The sequence below is a fragment of the Pleurodeles waltl genome, chromosome 5, assembly GCF_031143425.1.
Source record: "Pleurodeles waltl isolate 20211129_DDA chromosome 5, aPleWal1.hap1.20221129, whole genome shotgun sequence".
Taxonomy (NCBI): domain Eukaryota; kingdom Metazoa; phylum Chordata; class Amphibia; order Caudata; family Salamandridae; genus Pleurodeles; species Pleurodeles waltl.
In genome coordinates, this window is record NC_090444.1 from 45,518,256 (window position 1) to 45,538,956 (window position 20,701).

General features: G+C 43.5%; 1 protein-coding gene across 4 annotated transcripts in view; it reads left to right on the forward strand.

Annotated features, from left to right (window-relative positions):
• The window catches only part of LOC138295318 (ribonuclease inhibitor-like), a 171,041-nt gene that overhangs the window by 87,852 nt on the left and 62,488 nt on the right, over nucleotides 1–20,701 (forward strand). For 2 of the 4 annotated variants that reach the window (XM_069233537.1, XM_069233538.1), the window contains 4 exons: nucleotides 1,237–1,407; nucleotides 11,320–11,490; nucleotides 13,705–13,875; nucleotides 19,518–19,688. In XM_069233537.1, the coding sequence (XP_069089638.1) occupies nucleotides 1,237–1,407; nucleotides 11,320–11,490; nucleotides 13,705–13,875; nucleotides 19,518–19,688 (684 nt within the window). The remainder of the gene's footprint in view (nucleotides 1–1,236; nucleotides 1,408–11,319; nucleotides 11,491–13,704; nucleotides 13,876–19,517; nucleotides 19,689–20,701) is intronic. The other 2 variants (XR_011203570.1, XM_069233539.1) reach the window with 2 other exon arrangements.

The following is a 20,701-nucleotide window of genomic DNA, read 5'->3' on the forward strand; positions in this document are numbered from 1 at the left end:
AAAAGCATCACATTTTCTCGCCACCTGTCAGTTTAATGGGGAGTCAGCCCAGTGCTACCCCAGTGCCTAGAAAAGTTGTGCACATCCAAGAAACATCATGGGGACAGTCATGCTGGGCTTTTAATCGGTATGTATAATGTAGGTGTGAAACATACGTGTAGTAACTATAGGGCCCCCTCTTGACTATAAATCACTTATCCACTATAAAACTGTTTGGATGTCTTTTCTCGTCAGTAGTACTAAGCAGCTTTTATTCATCATTATAAAACACCTATGAAGCATATTCTGTAAGAATCAAAATTAAGACTAAAACATATCCAGATAAACATAGTGACTTGACATCCCCTGCTACAGCCTAGAGTTGTGATGATTGGACGCGTACACATATAAATATTTAAACAAACTAATGGTGATTATAAGCATAGGAGTCAACAAGTGATGGGGGACTTCCTGATTCGTCAATGCATCTATAACTGTATTGCTTTTGGGTGTGTTTTACCCTCTGATCTCATGTCAAGACTACATCACAGAAGTCCATTAATTCTCTTCCCAGCTTACTTTCCATACTTGTGTTTCTTGTTCTCATATGGCCTTCATCACAAGAGACATTTCTGGCACCCATGATGAACTAATCTTCTTTATGAGGCACAGAGATGCAGTTTCTGTAAAGTAGATGGTTGAGCCTGGTTTTTGTGATCTTATTTGTATTAGTGCAGATACTTTGAACCACAAACACCTCCCGTCATGTCTTTCTAGCTGTCAGACCAGGTACAAAAAGTGCCCCCGCGCCCTCATCAATCCGGGCAGCAGATCAAGTAAAGGCCACGTTGGTGTCAGTTGTAGTTCTTTGAAGTGTGATGCACTTATTATAAGTAAACCTCTCTTGCTTTTTTACTTGAGGAGCATTATTTGTACCCACATCATGTATTTTCTCCAGTGGAGACTAGTGATTCAGATCACTCATGTGAAGTGTCTCTGCTGAAAATGCATTTCTGACTTTGAGCCTAGGTTCTCTTACCTTGTGGAATGATCACTTCTTGGTGATTTATCTTATGTTTTATGAGCCTTTGCAGTGCACAAGTAACTGCTGCGCACCAGTTGTTTCCTGTGTACGTTTGTGGATCTTGATAGCACAATGTCCACTAGTCAGTCCAGCTCTGTCTGCATTATTAACTCAAATATAACCCAGTGACATTGAGCAAGTCTGCTTCATTTCTGTGCCTCTGCCTCCTGTAGGATGGGAACATGCTCTCTCACTGGGTCCTGCGGCGCAGACCTCTCTTCTGCGATCAGCACCAGCCAGTGTCTCACAGAGCTGGACCTCAGCTGCAACATACTTGGGGACTCTGGATTCATTCACTTGTGTGAAGGACTGAAACAACCTGGATGCAAACTGTGGAAACTTTGGTGAGATGTTAATCTTTCCTTCTTATTTATTTTCAATTCTCTTTATTTGCATTTCAGTTTGATAGATTGTTTTCAGAAACATATACCAGTCATAACACACGGTCACAATGCGCAATACTGGAACTACAGGGAGTGCAGAATTATTAGGCAAATGAGTATTTTGACCACATCATCCTCTTTATGCATGTTGTCTTACTCCAAGCTGTATAGGCTCGAAAGCCTACTACCAATTAAGCATATTAGGTGATGTGCATCTCTGTAATGAGTAGGGGTGTGGTCTAATGACATCAACACCCTATATCAGGTGTGCATAATTATTAGGCAACTTCCTTTCCTTTGGCAAAATGGGTCAAAAGAAGGACTTGACAGGCTCAGAAAAGTCAAAAATAGTGAGATATCTTGCAGAGGGATGCAGCACTCTTAAAATTGCAAAGCTTCTGAAGTGTGATCATCGAACAATCAAGCGTTTCATTCAAAATAGTCAACAGGGTCGCAAGAAGCGTGTGGAAAAACCAAGGCGCAAAATAACTGCCCATGTACTGAGAAAAGTCAAGCGTGCAGCTGCCACGATGCCACTTGCCACCAGTTTGGCCATATTTCAGAGCTGCAACATCACTGGAGTGCCCAAAAGCACAAGGTGTGCAATACTCAGAGACATGGCCAAGGTAAGAAAGGCTGAAAGACTACCACCACTGAACAAGACACACAAGCTGAAACGTCAAGACTGGGCCAAGAAATATCTCAAGACTGATTTTTCTAAGGTTTTATGGACTGATGAAATGAGAGTGAGTCTTGATGGCCAAGATGGATGGGCCCATGGCTGGATTGGTAAAGGGCAGAGAGCTCCAGTCCGACTCAGACGCCAGCAAGGTGGAGGTGGAGTACTGGTTTGGGCTGGTATCATCAAAGATGAGCTTGTGGGGCCTTTTCGGGTTGAGGATGGAGTCAAGCTCAACTCCCAGTACTACTGCCAGTTCCTGGAAGACACCTTCTTCAAGCAGTGGTACAGGAAGAAGTCTGCATCCTTCAAGAAAAACATGATTTTCATGCAGGACAATGCTCCATCACACGCGTCCAAGTACTCCACAGCGTGGCTGGCAAGAAAGGGTATAAAAGAAGGAAATCTAATGACATGGCCTCCTTGTTCACCTGATCTGAACCCCATTGAGAACCTGTGGTCCATCATCAAATGTGAGATTTACAAGGAGGGAAAACAGTACACCTCTCTGAACAGTGTCTGGGAGGCTGTGGTTGCTGCTGCACGCAATGTTGATGGTGAACAGATCAAAACACTGACAGAATCCATGGATGGCAGGCTTTTGAGTGTCCTTGCAAAGAAAGGTGGCTATATTGGTCACTGATTTGTTTTTGTTTTGTTTTTGAATGTCAGAAATGTATATTTGTGAATGTTGAGATGTTATATTGGTTTCACTGGTAATAATAAATAATTGAAATGGGTATATATTGTTTTTTGTTAAGTTGCCTAATAATTATGCACAGTAATAGTCACCTGCACACACAGATATCCCCCTAACATAGCTAAAACTAAAAACAAACTAAAAACTACTTCCAAAAATATTCAGCTTTGATATTGATGAGTTTTTTGGGTTCATTGAGAACATGGTTGTTGTTCAATAATAAAATTAATCCTCAAAAATACAACTTGCCTAATAATTCTGCACTCCCTGTATAGTGGTGATTGCAGTGCTAACATTACAACTTATGATTGAAAAATAACAGAAGAAGTAAGGAAACAAACAAAAGTCCCACCCACGCCAGCTTACACATGCAAACTAAAGCCATCTTCCAAAAGCCATAGCACATCAGCCAGCTGTGACTCGCAAGCCCTGTTTTGCGTCCTTGAAAAAATTATTCTGAGCCCCACAACTACCCATTTCGTCCTTCATCCTAAAAGCTCTCAGTTTAGGGGACACACAACCCTCTTTGATCTGCCTCCCTAAACCTTAAACCCAGATGCCAGGCTACCAATTAATTATTCTTTTCTTTGGCAGTGTACACAGGGAGCCACTCCACAGCCATAGTGTCCCAGATACTCGAGCACCATGTGTGCCATTTGAGACTGGCTTGTTGTTTCCACTGCCTGGCTAGCGTCAGTCTACCTTTAGGGGCAACAAGTATCTTAACTTCCAGTCGCCATGACTAAGGTCTTCCCCATCAGATGGACGCAGGACCACAATGGCGGTCTCTGGGTATGCAGCTAGGAAAAACTCTGCTATGTCTTTAATGGCAGCTAGTACCCCCTTCCAATATATTGCTATTTCTGGGCATGCTCACCATATATGGAGTTTGTTTGGAGTGAAATACCACCTGTCATTATTTTCAGTGCTGATTCTACATGCTGGACCATCAGACTATTTTTTGTAAATATCACTTTATAGGGTTTCCCAGCTGCCTAGTGCAGCTGTCCGTTCCATTCTCTTCCTCAGGTAGCCGTATACTTCCATGGTTCCACATTCCGAGCACAATTTAGAAACAAATATAGGGCAGAACCCTATCCCTTATTGCCTTGGTATGAGGTTAAGAGCTTCCTTTGCTGAGTCAATGGCTGTGTCAATGCCTCTGTAATCCCTAGGTGAAGAACCAAGTGGCAGACTGTTAGAAATGGGGTCTTTGGTTGGCAGTCAGGTTGCCACTTGTCCAAGCAAGGACCCTCACTCTAGTCAGGGCAAAGGAGAATCACACCCAGTTAACCTCCGCTCACCCCCTTGGTAGTTTGGCACGAGCAGAAAGGCTTAACTCAGAGACAATGTGTAAAGTATTTGTACCAACACACACAGTAATACACTGAAAACACTACAAAATGACTCAACACCAGATTAGAAACATGGCCAATATTTATCTAAACAAAGCAAGACCCAAATGACAAACATCCAACATACACAAGTCAAGTTATGAATTTTTAAAGATTAAACTCAAAAATAGAGCTCAGAAGCACAAATGATTCGATTAGATGATATCGCTGCGTCGTGACGGAGTCGTTCCCAACAATCCGACACCAATGGCGCCAGTCATGGAGTCACACGGACCCCCAGGTACAGTACCTTGTGAAATTGAGGAAACAAGCCGGTGCACGGAGTCGGAGATTGTAGCATCACTGGATCTGAGGCAGCAGCGGTCGCGGTGCTGCGGAGTGAAGGAGCGGAAGCATCATGAAGAGGCGCCGGGTCCTTCTGTGGAGTGGTGGAGGTGAGGCTGCATCGGTGCGAAACGTTGGATCCGCACACTTCTAGCAGAGTTGGTATCCGGCGGTCACGAAGTGGTGCGTAGACTTCCATGGAGTCGCAGACTTCGGCGGGGCTGCAGCAGAGTCCGGCCTGCTGGTTTATCGCACTTCAGTGAGGACGACAGTTCGGTTGTAGGTAGCGTCACGGGATTCGGCAGCGGCGTCAGTCCAGAGTCGTCCAAAGTCAGTACACTTGGTTTCCTTTGGTTTTCCACCAGCTTCCCCTTTCAGGGGTGTAGGGACTGGATTAGGCACCACTTGGCAGTGCAGGAGTCTCAGCAGAGACTCCAGGTGCTGGCAGCGGAAGTCTTTGATGGCCCTAGACTTCAGAACAAGGGACAAGCTTAGTCCAAGCCTTTAAAGATTCTTCTCAAGCAGGAGTATACCACAAATGTCAGTCTTTGTTCCTTTTCACAGGGAGAAGCAGCAACTGCATGATAGGCCAACAAAGCAGTCACGGGCAGGGGCAGCACTTCTCCTCAGCTCTTCAACTCTTCTCCTTGGCGGAGGTTCTCTTGGTTCCAGAAGCAAATCTTGAAGAAATCTAAATTCTGGGGTTTTGGATCCAATACTTATACCCCTTTCTGCCTTTAAAGTTGCCCAACTTCAAAGAAAAGTCTTTGTTGTTTACAGGATCCTGCCTTGCCCAGGCCGGGCTCCAGACACACACCAGGGGGTTGGGGACTACATTGTGTGAGGGCAGGCACAGCCCATTCAGGTGTACGTGACCACTCCTCTCTCCACTCTAGCCCAGATGGCTCGTCGGGAAATGCAGGCTACACCCCAACTCCCTTTGTATCACTGTTTAGAGGAGATTCACAAACATCCCAACTGTCTGTCTGACCGAGACAGGGAATCCACAAACAGGCAAAATCACAGAAAGGTTTAAGCAAGAAAATGCCTACTTTCTAAAAGTGGCATTTTCAAACTAATAATCTAAAAACCACCTTCATTAAAAGATGTATTTTTAATTTGTGAGTTCAGAGACCCCAAACTCCAAATCTCTATCTGCTCTGAAGGAGAAACTGCACTTTAAGAATATTTAAGGGCAGCTCCATGTTAACCTATGAGAGATATAGGCCTTGCAACAGTGAAAAACAAATTTGGCAGTATTTCACTGTTAGGACATATAAAACACATCAGTGCATGTCCCACCTTTAACATATACTGCACCCTGTCCATGGGGCTAACTAGGGCTTACCTCAGGGGTGCCTTACATATTATAAAAAGGGAATGTTTAGGCCTGGCAAGTGGGCACACTTGCCAAGTCAAATTGGGAGTTTAAAATGCACACACACACACACACACACACACTGCAGTGGCAGGTCTGAGCCATGTTTACAGGGCTAACTATGTGGGTGGCACAGTGTGCAGGCCCACTAGTAGCATTTGATTTACAGGCCCTGGGTACCTCTAGTGCACTTTGCTTTGGACTTACAAGTAAATCAAATACGCTAATTATAGAAAAGCCAATTACATTAACAATTTTGCATAGGGAGAACTTGCACTTTAGCACTGGTCAGCAATGGTAAAGTGCCCAGAGTAACAAAAACAGAGTCCAGCACACAGCAAGAACCTGGGAAGCAGAGGAAAACAGTAAGGGGAGACCACGCCAAGGATGCCAGGTCTAACACAGACATATTGGTATAAATCCTGTTTGGACTCTGACAGTGCATAGGTGCATCTGCAGTCTATGAAAGATCTAACTTGCCCATATACAAACATGCCAGAAAGCATCCGACAGATGCAAAATAGCCTTTACCTACGTACAAAAGGGCTCTGTGACACGCAACTTGTGATTTCTGCTCTGTAGAAATTGTAGTTTGCGACTACCAAAGTAGGAAATCGTAAATAGGGAATTCCTGTTTGCGATTTATAAGGGCATGTACAAAGCATTTACTAAATGTGAAATGGGCATTTAGAGAATGCTACTACCATTGATTTCAAGTCATTGGTAACCATGTGCAAAATATAAAGACAAACTCAAATCTGCAGTTTTGGCAGTGCCATGGAGCGCGCACACTCACCCCTCGGGCATTTGAGTGCTTTACACATGCAACACCTGTTTTGGGGGGGGTTAATAGGTGCCTTAGGTTTTGCATTTCTAAATTTATAGCTTCCTATCAGGAAATCGCAAATTTGGAAATGCAAAACCATTGTATCTATGAGCCTTAGGCCCACAGTAACGCATGCTTTTGCATTTCCTAAATAGTGATTTCCTAATAGCGATTCCAACTATGTAGCAATCCCTATTAGGAAATTGTCATTTTTGTACATTCCATTTTGCACTTCCCAAATAGTTAGGATTTCTATAATTCTTAGGATTTGATATTTAGGAAATGCAAAATTGAGGTTTTGGACATATGGCCCATAATGTGGTGTGTCAGATGTTCAATTGTGTGCTGATAATGTGGCTACAATAAACATTCGGAGTCCTTTGTCTATGCAGTTGCCATATCGAGACCACAGAGACCTACTGCCACAGCTCAGTCGATGTAGACGTTTTTTGCAATCTGCCATCTTGACCATCTGTCCACTATGTAGCGTAGCTATAATCGCTAAAGATCATCTTGTTAGAGCTGTTGTCAACTGAACTCCCAAATATAATTTTGAAGGGAACTCCACTACTACATGCGTATATGTCTCTGGTCATTAGGCCTAGAAGTGGAGCTCAGATTTATAGACATTTATCTTGTCATCTGTTTTGGAGTCCTCTGTCTGATCCTGCATTCTCTCCCTGTCCTTGCATGTAGATGCAGTCTACTCCTCTTTTACACAAAAACCTGTGTCAGAGAGGGGATAATGGTTTAACCCAGCAGCGGCTTCTCTATATGGGTGGAGGATCATCGCCCCGCAGGCGCAGCAAACGTGAGAAATGAATTGTTGAGTGTAAAGTACGCGTGTTGCTTTGGCCGGCCAGACTGACATGCTCACTTTAAACCTCTCCAACCCAAACTGTCTTAGACTGAGAGAAGGCACAGGCAGCCAGTGCCTGAAAGAGCGCTGAGCCAGCCGCTCTAACCCACCCAGACTGATGAACAGAGCACGAGAGCAGTCTTTGGACTGGTTAGAGGAGTTGGCTCTAGAGCTCCTGATGACTGAAAAACACACCAGGACTGGAGGACGTGCACGCAGTAGGTAAGTAAATATTTTATTTAAACAGTATAAATAGTAAATAATCGCTAACATGCATTACATTCACGTTTTAAAGTTAACTTTAAAGTTTAATGCATGACAGCGATTTAGTGAGTGTTTTTAGCTTGCGAGCCGAGCGTTAACTTTAATTTTGCTCAGGTCGGCAGTGGCACCTCTTTGACCCACTGATAGGCACCGTGAGATACTTGCACTTCCTTCAGCCTCCACTCCAGAGATCTCAGTCGTGGAACATTATAGACGCTGTTTATAACAGGCTTTGGCACTGAGCCTAAAGGCATTCCTGGTGTCTCTTCGTGCCAGCTTGCTCGCCCCACCACTTACTATTGTAGCCAGCCGCCACTGGTACACCTATGTGTATAGATATACTGCTATTACTTTTACTGTTATACTTTTGAGTAATTCTGCTATTTTGGTCTATTCACAAAATTCACAGACTGAGGCCATCTGCCATTTTAAAGTGCTCTAGTGCTTGGTGCAAAAATAAGGCTTGTAAAAACACTATATTGCCCCAATCCATAATAGAAGTAGACAAATCATATCTAGTGCATTCATCATTTCAGTAATTCATCTGCCACTTCAGCATGTTTGTGTACATCATAAATTAATTCATATTAATCATGTATCAACAATATATTGTTTTCATGTCATATCTGACAATTTTTCTTTGCTGTATTAAAGAATATTGGTTTCATAGTCACAGCTTTTGTGTGTCATTATTATGCTGCAGCGGGATACCATTTCCATTAAACCGCTAAAATAAAATAAAAATACAATCAATCTCATAGCCCATATCCTGCTATTTTTTCGGAAGCTGTTGTTAAGGGACACACATGCCACAAACAAAAATGAAGGCGTTACATTATTTAATCATTCCCGGCGACAACGGCCGATGACATACACATTCCACATTACTGTATCTAAAAATGAGTTTAGACATTTAGGCCTTCATTATGTCTTTGGCGGTAAAAACCGCCTACTGCTGCGGCTATAGCCGCCAAAAGATCGTCACTGCGGCTAACAACCGTCTGCCAAAAGAAGGGCGGAAATCCGTCAGTGGTCATGCTGTCGGATGGTGTTAAGGTGGCTCTGCTACCACCACCAGCGCCACACCAGTAGACCACCGCCAGCCGTATTATGAGAAATAATACGGCCTGGCGGTGTCCTGCTGGCAGGCGCTACTGGCTGTAGCAGCGCCCGATCCCGTCTCCTGCCGGAAGACCCCTTGGATTCAGGTAAGTCGGGTTTCTGACGGGGGGTGCGGGGGTGTGCATGAGTGTGTGTGTGCGTGAATGAGAATGTATGTGTAGTGTTATTTTCATGCGTGTCTACATGTGTGAGAATGCGTGTAAGTATGGATATGTGAATGCGTGTGCGTGTCAGTGTGAATGTGGTGCGGATGTGTGCATGAATGAATGGATGCAAGCGTGTATGAATGCATGTATGCCCGTGTGAGTGGGTGTGTGCATGCATGGTGCGTGTCTGCATGTGTAGGGGGGTGGGGATTTGGAAGGGAGGAAATGTAGATGGAGAGGGGTGGGGGGCGTCTGGGGAGTTGTTGGGGGGAGGGGGCCTCCTGTCAGTGACAGGGAAAGAATTCCCTGTCACTGATAGGGCCTACTGCCATGGTTTTAGTGGCGTTACGAACGCCACGAAAACCATGGCGGTAGGCAAGGTCCCTACACTCACCTCTGTTCCTGATTCCTTCCAATGTCGCTGAATCACTTCACAACAGTAGGGCACTATTTTTCTGGTCAAGGACTTTCACTTAACAAATCAGTAGGCTCCGGTGTGTGTGGTCTGCTGGGCTTTAATTAAACCATCTGGTCTAACAGACCCACCAATGCAGATTTACAAGAAGTCAGGGGTTAATAGTATGCTTCCGATGTGGAGTTATCAGTGATGTGAGCTTCTAGATTACGCCACAGTTAACATTTCTCTCCAAATCATATTTTGTTGTTTTTAGTCTCTTTTCAGTGTGCACCCCTAAAGCAGGTGTCTCATCCCTGCTCCTTCTCCCAACTCATGTATCACATCTTATTCCTTCCAGTCCTTCTGATACACATTAGATGCTTAACAGCTCAGAAGTCAACAGTTAACAGTTTCTTACCGCTTCTAATATTTTTTATTCTTTTTTTATGAATAGACACTGCATATAGGTAAAACATGAACACAAACCATGATTGTTGACTTTTGCAACCTTTACAGGATTTTCGATCCTTACTGTGGCTGAGTGAAGGACATGAGAGACGATAGACAAATTTAGACACAATAGGGACCAAAGAGATTACTATCACTTATGCTGTAGAGACAGGGAACAAAAACAACACGAGACAGAAGAGAAAGTACGAAATAAAAAATGAGGGAAGCGATATGTGCAGGGATGTGGCATGAAACGTTAAGTCTGCAGACGGACGTTGACTGTGATGAGGGATTATAGTATTATGATTTGTAATGTTAGAAAGTAATGACGAATCCGGTATATCGTAGGTTGATCTTGTGGTGGTCTGGGTTCCTGTACAAAGTTTCCCAATCATTAGAGGGTTCTATAGGAATATTTAAGTTTTTAAATGAGATCTGTTGTTATGTTACTTGTATTTGTTGAGTGCAGCTATTCACCCGTAAGGGTATCCAAGAACTGACTAGAGCAGGACGAAGGGGGGAAGGAGATCATGCCTGTTTCATCTGGAAGAGCCGTGTCTTGAGGTTCCTTCAGAAGCCCTTGAAGGACGGAAAGGTTCTGAGGTGTTGCAAGAGGTCATTCCGGGTCTTGGCTACAAGGTATGAGAAGGAGCGTCCTCAGTCTCTGGTCTTCTTGAAGTGAGAGAGGTGTGCTCTTGCCTGGGACAGAGATCGAAGGTGTTTGGTGGGTTGGTAGACGTTTAGGCCGTGTTTGTGGTATGTTGGACCAGAGCTGTGGAGAGCTTTGTAGGTGAGAGTGAGTAGCTTGAACTTACAACTTTCCTGAACTGATCTGGCAATTGTTGAGGTCTCGAGAGATGTGGTTATTTCACAGGATGTTCAGGATGAGTCAAGCGGCAGCGTTCTGGGTTGTTTGGAGTCGGCGTAGAACATGGGCTGGGATTCCAAAGTAGAGGGGGTTTCCATAGTCAAGTATATTTGTGATAAAACCCTGGGTGACTCTACATATGGTGTTAAGTAGTATTCACTTGAAAATCTTGTGTAGCGTGCACAGGGTGTGGAAGCATCCACATGTAGGGTCCTCACAAAGGAATCCCTTTTTCCAAGCTCACCATTGAAGATGTGCTATATATATGCCTATTCCCAACCAGGAGTTCATAAGTCCCTATCCATGAAGACTCAGGCCACATGAAACTAGACACAGGTTAGCAGTTGTAATGTAAGAACAACAGCTGAGCTGGAAATTAAAGATAGCCACAGTAGGTAGGGCAGTAGCAGCCTATACAGCTCTAATGGTACATCCCTGCCATCACTCTTACACATATGTATCAGTTGTTTGTGATGTGAGTATATTTTGTTCCTATTTCCTGTAGGGTGAAGCACTGCTCCCTCACTAGCGCGTGCTGTGCAGAGCTCTCCAGTGCCCTGACCATCAATCAGACCCTCACAGAGCTGGGTCTGAGCAGAAATGAACTGGGAGATTCCGGGGTGAGTCAACTTTGCAAAGGACTGAAGCACCCCAGCTGCCGAATACAAACATTGCTGTAAGTCACACGTATGTTTATATCCATATATATAAATGTATGTTGTGTAACTGTCTTTCCTAATGCTTAGCCTCATACATGTGCCATTAGCATCACATTGTTCACACTGACCCAGTTTGCTGTAATAGCTCCCATCCCACAGCCTGCTCTTCCCTAACCCCTCTGCTCGCTGAAGGTTACCCGGTGGGCACATTATTTTCCAAAGCTGTCCTTATCCATTAGTGGGAGTAAGCAGATGCAGGTAATCAAGATCACACATTGTGTGAAGGTGAATCATTAGATGTGCACCCAGCAGGATTCCCTGACTGTGCTGTGTCCACTGGTGCTCTGTGCACTGACCTCCTCTCCCTACACCATGGTTTGATCACAATAAACCAGGAAATACATGATTCATGATTGCCCTTTAAGCCTTTCCCAACACAAAACCTAAGATATATATATATCTATAGATAGATATCAATATATATATGTATATATATATATATATATATATATATATAGAGAGAGAGAGATAGATAGATAGATAGATAGATAGATAGATAGATAGATAGATAGATAGATAGATAGATAGATAGATAGATAACCACTCATTCTAGCTATCACTGACGTGCTCACTGATACCTTTTTGGGCTTTGGTTTTTGCATACTGAAAGTGTTTCTGGGCAGAATACATAAGCAGCCAATCATGTCCGTTTGAGAGAATAGAATAACTTTAAAAAAAAGATGAAGCAATGCCCAACACTGGGTGTGAAACTAGGAGACCTTGTGTCTGTTATCCTTTCCTTAATGTCATTAGGTATGGATCCAGATGTTCATTATCCTTATGATACATTCGTCTAGCATTTCTAACCAGGTGTTCATCAATGAGTACTGAGGTGCTGCTATTTCATTGATAAACCTGACCCATGTACCACATCCGGGCAATGCACTTTCTCGGGGCCTCACGCAGTGGAATGGAAGGGCACATAATGGGGGTAAAGGGGTTGAAGGGTTTGCTATATGAGAGACACAGATTACACACCCTTAAGTGGGGTCACCACATTTCAGCACCCTACTTGGCCCACGATCCTGCGCCTCCATCTGGGCGCATAATAGCAAAGTACTTAGACCATTTCTGTCATGAATCGCACCAGAATGGAAACTATCTCACTTGGTATCTGGAATTGGGGAAAACACTTAACCAGTGGTTCTTGCATTGTTGGAACCAGGAGCAGCCACAAAATACACTCACCAATGCTAGCACATTAGAACCTCTAACCTCCCAGATATAGTTTTTCTATCTCTCAGCCCAAGTGTTTTGTTACACTTAATGCAGCGGAGGATTAAGACTTTTACACTTAAATGGGTCATGTCAAGAAGTCGGGGAAACCCGAAACCGCTGGAACACAGGGGAGAACTGTTATAAACTATGTATTAAAACCTCTTTCTGAGGATGAGTGAATTAGTACTTTTCAAGTTTATCAGGATTAGGATTACAAAAAAAAAATACGTAAGTGCTCTCTACATTTAATATATCACGTTCTTGCATCTCTCAATAACATGTAAGTACCTAGTAAACTTGTATATGTATCAAACATAAATTAAAATCAGGACTGCCTCTCAAATGCCATTGATATTCCAGGTCTCTTTGTATCTGTCTATAGACAAACACTCTTAGGGTCACATGTAGCAAATCCAAATGTAGGATGGTGTCCTTGACACTAATTGCGACTCGCAAGGGGGTCGCTAATGCCCACCTCATGAATATTCATGAGGTAGATGGCAATTTGCAACCCCCTTGGGAATGGCGGTCCTCACAGGGATGTGGCCTGCTGGAGACATGTCTGTGACTGCTTTTAAATAAAGCAGTTTTCTTTTTTTGGTAATGCAGCCCGTTTTCCTTAAAGGAAAACAAGATGCATTACAAACGAAAAAATGAAACGTGTCAGTTTCATTTTTTCAGAGCAGGCAATCCTGCATCGCGCTGCGACTCGCAAATAGGAAGGGGAACACCCCTTCCTATTTGCGTTCTCAGTCCCAGGTAACCAGGTTACCGACTCGCAAAATGGGAATGAGCATCGCGATGTGGCTCTTGCGTCTCGCAAACAACGATTTTCGCTGTTTGTGAGGCGTAAAAGCCTTGCTACATCTGGCCCATAGTCACATGTGTTATATGATGCATGATACCATTCCCAGTGATCTGCCACTGTGTGATCTTTGTCACATTTGCTCTAGGGTGAATACCTGCTCCCTCACAGATTCCTGCTGTGCAGACCTCGCTGCGGTCCTTCGTACAAGTCAGACTCTCACAGCCATGCACCTGAATTATAATAAACTGGGAGACTCTGGTATAGCAGAGCTGTGTGAAGGACTAAAGCACCCAAACTGCAGAATACAGACCCTGGGGTAAGTAGCTGCTCGTTCGCACTGCTTCACAGCAGAGGAGTGATGGTCTCTAGGAAAGTGGGGGGCCCTTTGAGAGATGAGTGGAGCTGCGTCACAGCATCCACACCATGGTTGGCTAATGTCCTTTGCTGATGCAGGTCATAGATCTGTGCTATAACAAGAACCAGTCTGTTCATCTTGTTTTTCCAAACTGAATGTGACTCAGTAACACGTGCTATTTAAAGCAGCTGTCCTAATAAATGCACATTCACTAATATCACAGGTCAAAGGTCAAAATATGATGTATTACCACAACACATCAAAACTGATAGGACGAAAGCATGAATGTATCTCCGTGCATTCTGGTTTGGTTGACATACATTTTGTCACAACAAACATGAAAACTACCATGGTATACACCATACAAGCAGATATCTCATTTATCAGATGAGCAGAGTGTGATATCTTATTTATTACCTTTGCTGAGGGAAGGTAGGAGTATCATGACTTGATGAAAAAACCCAAGGTTAAAGTGGTTAGCTCTGGTTATAGAGTCTAAATATTGGTTTAAAAAGTCTCAGAAATTTACTGAAAAAAAGCAAAGTGCAGTATTGGTGTTGAACTAAACTGGAAAAAAACACTGAATCTTACAAGTTGTGGTTAGGACTATTGTCCATAAGTTTCACAGCAGCCATGCAAACCATAACTCGCTCATCAGATGCAATGCTCATGACCTGACCCTTGATGTGGCTGTTGTAATGGCAAATGTCAGTAATCTTACAGAGATTAGATGCCACATTCCCTTAACAATATGAAGTAAACAACAATAAATGTGGTTGTATTTATTGGTTTCTGTATATGTGGTTTTTAAATACACTAAGACATTTTACGCATCGTTATATATTAGTATAAATGATGCATGGTCAAAGGCATTGCTTTTGGTATGATTTATGGATTGGTATCTTCATCATGAGTGCAGTGACTCATGTGATGGGTCATAAGGAAAAAAGAAAATTGGAAATGTTGTTGCCAAAAACATAGGGAGCAAGTGTTATCCTTTCTGTGTAGGGTTTAATTCTGTTGTAGGGGCATTAATAATTTAGTGGAGGTAATTGTTCATTTGAGACATTTGGTCAAAGAAGGTCTGTACTTCATGAGGGCAAAGAAATGCGAGGAAGAGTTCATGAGATTGAAGAAGGTGATGGACAAGGTAATTTCAACAAGTGAATAGTTTAGGCACTTTCATAGGAGACAGAAGGAAGGGAGGTCACAACTGCATTCTCTTCCGGATTGTTTAAAGGGACTGAGTTCAGGTATAATCAAGAAAAGCCTCACTAGTGATTTATCGGTAATCTGTTTGTTTCATACATTTTCATGGGGAAGTCGATTTGTTCTTTGAAAGTGATGTTTAGGAACAAATCTGTTGAATAGGATTAAAGTGAGGATTTGTATGTGGGAGACATCAGTGAAGAAGTATAACTTTCACTTGGAGATTCTACCTGAAACGAGGAATGAAACGTTTGAATGTTGGTCAAAACTGCCTTGGTCGATAAGGAAAATTATATAGCAGGATGTTTCAGAAAATATTTTTAGTAAATTTGAGGATGCATTGTCATAGGATGAGTAAAGAAATGAAGATGAAGACAGATTTCAAATGGGTGTTCTGGAAAGCCTACTGGAATAGTTGATAGAGTTCGCATAAAAGGGTATGTTGGTATGATGAAAACTTGTGAAGATCAACGTTCCAGGGACTTTCTCTTATGATTTACCTGTAGAACCTTCAGAGGAAGCTTCTTCATTTACAACTGTAGTACTAACATCGACTGAAGCCTTGGTGTTGACCGTGCCTTCTGTGCAGGCAAAATTTATCATTTTGACTGAGTTCGTGGAACCTCCTCCTCAGTGGGGGAGCCCTTGCTGCCATGTAATGAATACCTCTTGAATGCTTTTCATGTCTGCATAAGAGAACTCCTTTCAACCCCAGCAGTCCACAGGCAGGTAGGCAGACATCATAGGCCGGTTCTAGGTGTTTGTCCTCTCAGCTGTCAACCAAAAGTCTGGTTGTCCAAACGTCCTCCTTGAGCAGGACCCAAATGCTTCCCCTACAGCGCCTCCTGAAAACAAGTCCATGAAAGATGGCTTTATAGATGCAGCATCTTTGACAGCCAGGCTCTTCATCACCTTTCCTTTGGGCTATGTTCATGGTTATCGGAGTTGTCAAAAAATCCAGTGATCACCACCAAATTGTCCAGTCATGCAGAGGACCAGAAAACACATAGAAAGGATCTATATTCTAATCTTCTTCCTGCAAATTGCTCACCTTAATAATTTTTACTCAGAAATATCTCGTCAGCACCAACAAGTTGCATAATGTGCTTTCATCTGCCACTTCTCTTCTGGACATGATGACACCTGAGCACATTAGGCAGCAAGCAGCCTGCTGGGGTAATTTCCCAGTTTTCCATGCCTCATCAGTTTGGGCCCAGAGTTTTCCCAGTATCTGACACTGACAACATTTCTAAGCATATAGACAGCACAAACTTTTAGGTGTCAAATCTTATCACAGATTCTGCAAAAAGATATCCTTTTAGGATAACATAGCAGCTATATGTGGTGTCTCGGATCAAAGAATGATGCCCCATCCTGCAATTATTTTGCCTCAGTGCTTCAGGAGACCAACAAGAAGCAGAGGCTCTCTCTTCGGCCATATTCCTCTGTAAGGGAATAATTTCTTGGAAGATCTTCCCAAAAAATAACAAAATTCTTAGAAAGAAAATTGTCTTCTGCCTCATGGAAAAAGTCCCTCACCCAGGACCCCTGACAGTCTTAACACAGTTCTCTGATACCAAAGTATTTCTTGTTTTTTGGATTAGATCAAGACATGAACAAGATGTAACTGGAGTTTCTGGTCCCTTCCGTTTGTTGAATCTGTTCAGGATAGCACTGCATCTTCTGGGAAACCCCAAGCCCCGATGGGGAGCACGTATCTATGGGCTTGGCAACTCCAGTGGCTCTGAGCCCAATGTCATGCCCCCACGTTCTCGGAATTTGAAGCCTGTCATAGTGCTTTCCTCTGATAGTCCAACCATTTATGGCCCCAACACAGATGGTGTCCATGCAGCTGACAAATTATTTGGTAGCGAAGGAAAAGGTTAAGGAAAACTTAAACAATGATTATTTGGCATAACACCTCCCTAGGGCTCTGGGATTTGCCCGGATGGTGGGGATTTTCAGCTTTCACATGCCTGATAAAGAATATGGTCAAACAGAGATGTTCCACAGTTTTTGTCCTCTTAGCTATCTCCCAAACATCCTCCTTGAAGCAGGACCCAAATGCCTTTTCCACAGCGCCTCCTGAAAATAAAACATGAAACATGAAACATGGCTTTATAGCTGAAAAGCCTTTGGCAGCCTGGTCCTTTGTCACCTTTCTTTTGGGCTATGTTCACATCTTTTTGAAATGGTAAATACATCCAATGATCAGCTTGCTAGACCATGTGAAAAAGATTTCCTTGTAATTGATGGATTGAATGCCTCCAAATAGATCTTGAAGTGGACCAAACTCAGACACTATTACTCAGTTTTTGGATTCCACTGGCTTCTCCAGAGATGCCCAAGCCACACTCATAGTCATGTCATTTTATGACCAGGAGCAGTCAGGAGAAAAAGCTGACTCCAAACTTGAGCGTCCAGAATAGTAGTTACTTCTTGTGTAAAGGGTATGGCCTTCTCAGCACAACAAGTCCAAAAACAATGTTGTCCTTACTTCAGGACAGTACAGTTCACAGCAGAGATAGCCCTGTCAGGCTGCCCAGCCACCACAACATCTATTCTCCTTTTGGATCAGGGCTGTATCCAGGGGGCAACAACATCAGCAACTGTAGCAGATACAGTCTCTGCCATCCTGTGCTAGCTCTGCTGCCTCACATTATGAACCGGTCCAGGACTTCGGCTTTTTCTCCATTTCCAAAGATTCCTTATGTTCTGAGGAAGATGTGGAGGGCACCGACGAAGCTCATTCCAATCGATCCCATTTGTGCAGGAAACCCCCCCAATGTACTATGTTATTTGACCTGTTGATTCCCCTCCAAGAGAGGTTACCCTGAGTACAAACTTTGTAACAGAAGATCAGGGCAACTATGACCCCCAAACCTTAAGACACTGAATCTTAACGGTTTGACAAATGATGCTTAAAAACTTGGCTATCTTCATCTTCTGGAGGAGTGAATGCTTATTGTGAAAGAGGTTGTGGGCCCACTACTAGGGCCTGCTACACCACCAAACAGAAAGTAATTGTACACTAATGCCTCCGTAGGAACAAACAGCCACTTCAGGCTTCCGTACAGACATTATGTTTTTTTAATTGAATTTACATAAATCAGGCCAAGAGTACACCTTCATCAGGCCCTATATTGCAGCTTTAGTAGCCCACACTCAGAGTAGACACCACCTATGTTTGTATAAAGTTCCAGTTCATGGAGGGTCTGAAAAATATATATCCCACCAAGAACATTTCCAGTCCCTCCATGGAACCTTAATGTAGTTTTTATTCAACTCATGTGGACCCCTTTTGAGCCTTGCTTTCTGCCTGCGGCGATCTCTATTCCATGGACCCAGATGACTGGCTTACTGTGAGATTTCCCACAACCTCAGTCACTTGCAAGAAGAGTACTACATATCAAAAGAGTTCCTATGAATTACATTAATTGTACAAAATCATTTCTGAAAACAAAGCAAAGCAAACCTCAACTTGGAAAATCATATGTTCAAATCAGGTTTTTCACAGCGGATAGTTAAATGCATTCAAGTGTGTCACGCCAAAAGTAACCATACAGTAAATGGTTTGCCTACACTCGCAAAAAAAAGAACCACTACAGATTTTCTAGGAAATATGCTGTTTGCAAACTTCTATAGAGGTGCAACATGGTCTACACAACATACCTTCATAAACCATTATTCGCACCCACCAATGAGCACAAGTTGGCAAACATGCTTAAAACTTTATTTCAAACATCTTTCTTATTCTCACATGTTCACAAGCCACTGTTTTAGGGAGGAGGCACTGTTTTTCAGTATGTGCAAGCCATGAGATCTACAGTAGCCTATGCTGTGATGGAAAAATGTTATATGTAAGAGTCATCCTGCATCCCGTAGATTCATATGCACCTTACTACCATGCCTCCTCTTCCGACAAGTTAGTGGCACTGTTAATAAGATCCTAAGGTATGCAAATATATACCTATTGAAATTAGGTGCACAAAATGTATCAGGATATAATGGTAGCACACGAGGAGGCGCCTTTTGTCTCTTGCCGTTTCATATTATGAGCAACAATAGAGAATAACTGGAGAAAATCCATCTGGATCTGGCCTTTTGTGGAGGATAGTCTTAGGTGAGGCATCTGCAGGAAGATAAAGAATCCATCAGAAAAATTGCTACCAAAGGTAAGTAACTTTTTCTTCTGGGACGTGTAGCATTGCTTTTAAATTTATAAGTGTATATAAACGACCCAGCATGCAAAGCCTTTAGCTAGAAAGCCAGCACTTTCTGAAGGCGTCTCTCTTGACATATTACAACTTGACACCCTTATGATTGTGCATAGTATTCCTTATTAAAAGAAAGTATAAAAGATGGCCTAATATGTGTTTCTTTGTCTCCCTAAGTATAGTGAATTGTTCACTCACTGGGGTGTGCTTCAGCCATCTCGCGACTGCTCTTTGCAGAAATCAAACACTCACATTCCTAGACCTGAATGATAATGAGCTTGGGAGTCCTGGGGTGAAGCAGTTGTTTGATGGTATGAAAAGTCCAGGATGCAGAATACAGACCCTGCGGTGAGTAGCTGCTGCCTCTGTATATAGGATGTTAGAATGTGGTCTTTACTGGATAATTATCAGCACATGGCGGTTCAGTGCGACAAAGTGAGGGAGTCTAATGTATTTCCACAGGCTTTCTACCAAGATGAGCACAGTATGTTCTCAGTTGCACATGCAGAAATTGTGTGTCATTGACCCTCTTGATTGCTGTCAGTTTAGCACATGCATGTATTGCAGGCCCTGCTACTATAAGACCTGGCGCAGTGACCAGGGGAGGTGGAAGGTGCTTGGAGGAATCGCTCTCAGCAGGGGTGCTGAACAGCAGGGTTGTGCTCTGGAGGCCAGGGTAGCAACCAGAACGGCAAGCGGGGAGCTGCCCAAAGGACCTTCTCTGGAATGTGTAGGGAGGGGCTGCCTCATGTCGCAAGTGCCAAGGGTCCTTGAGCCATGTATTCAGCGCAGACGCTTTGCAGGATTTTGAGCGAGTGGGGTTTTCCCATTAGGGTCTGTGCTGTGGTATCTAATACGGGGTCCATGAACATGTTAAAATCACCCCTCATTATAAAGCAATCTGCCTCCATATGATCAATTAAGACATGTAGGCCCCCATTATGATCGTACCGCCTACCTGACCACCAGTGAGGCTAGAACACCGCCGGTCCTATTACGAGTCCACCACATGGCCGGCGGGCAGAAATAGCGTATCCGCCCACCGGCCTTGTGGTGAACAGGGCCTTGACATTGATACCGGCTCGTATTGGAGCCAGCGGGAATGTGGTGGTGCTGCAGGTGCAGCAGCACAGTTGCGCTTTCCACTGCCCATAATTCGGGCAGTGTAAAGCTTGATAGGGCTGTCCTCCCAAGGGCCCCCAATGCCACCATTCCACCAGCCTTTCCATGGCAGTCCAACCGCCATCAAAAGGCTAGCAGATTGGGGAGTCATAATCCCCAGGGCAGCGCTGCAATACATGTGCCACCCTGGTGGATTACAACTACTGAGACTACCAGGCTGTCGACTGGCGGCAACCTGG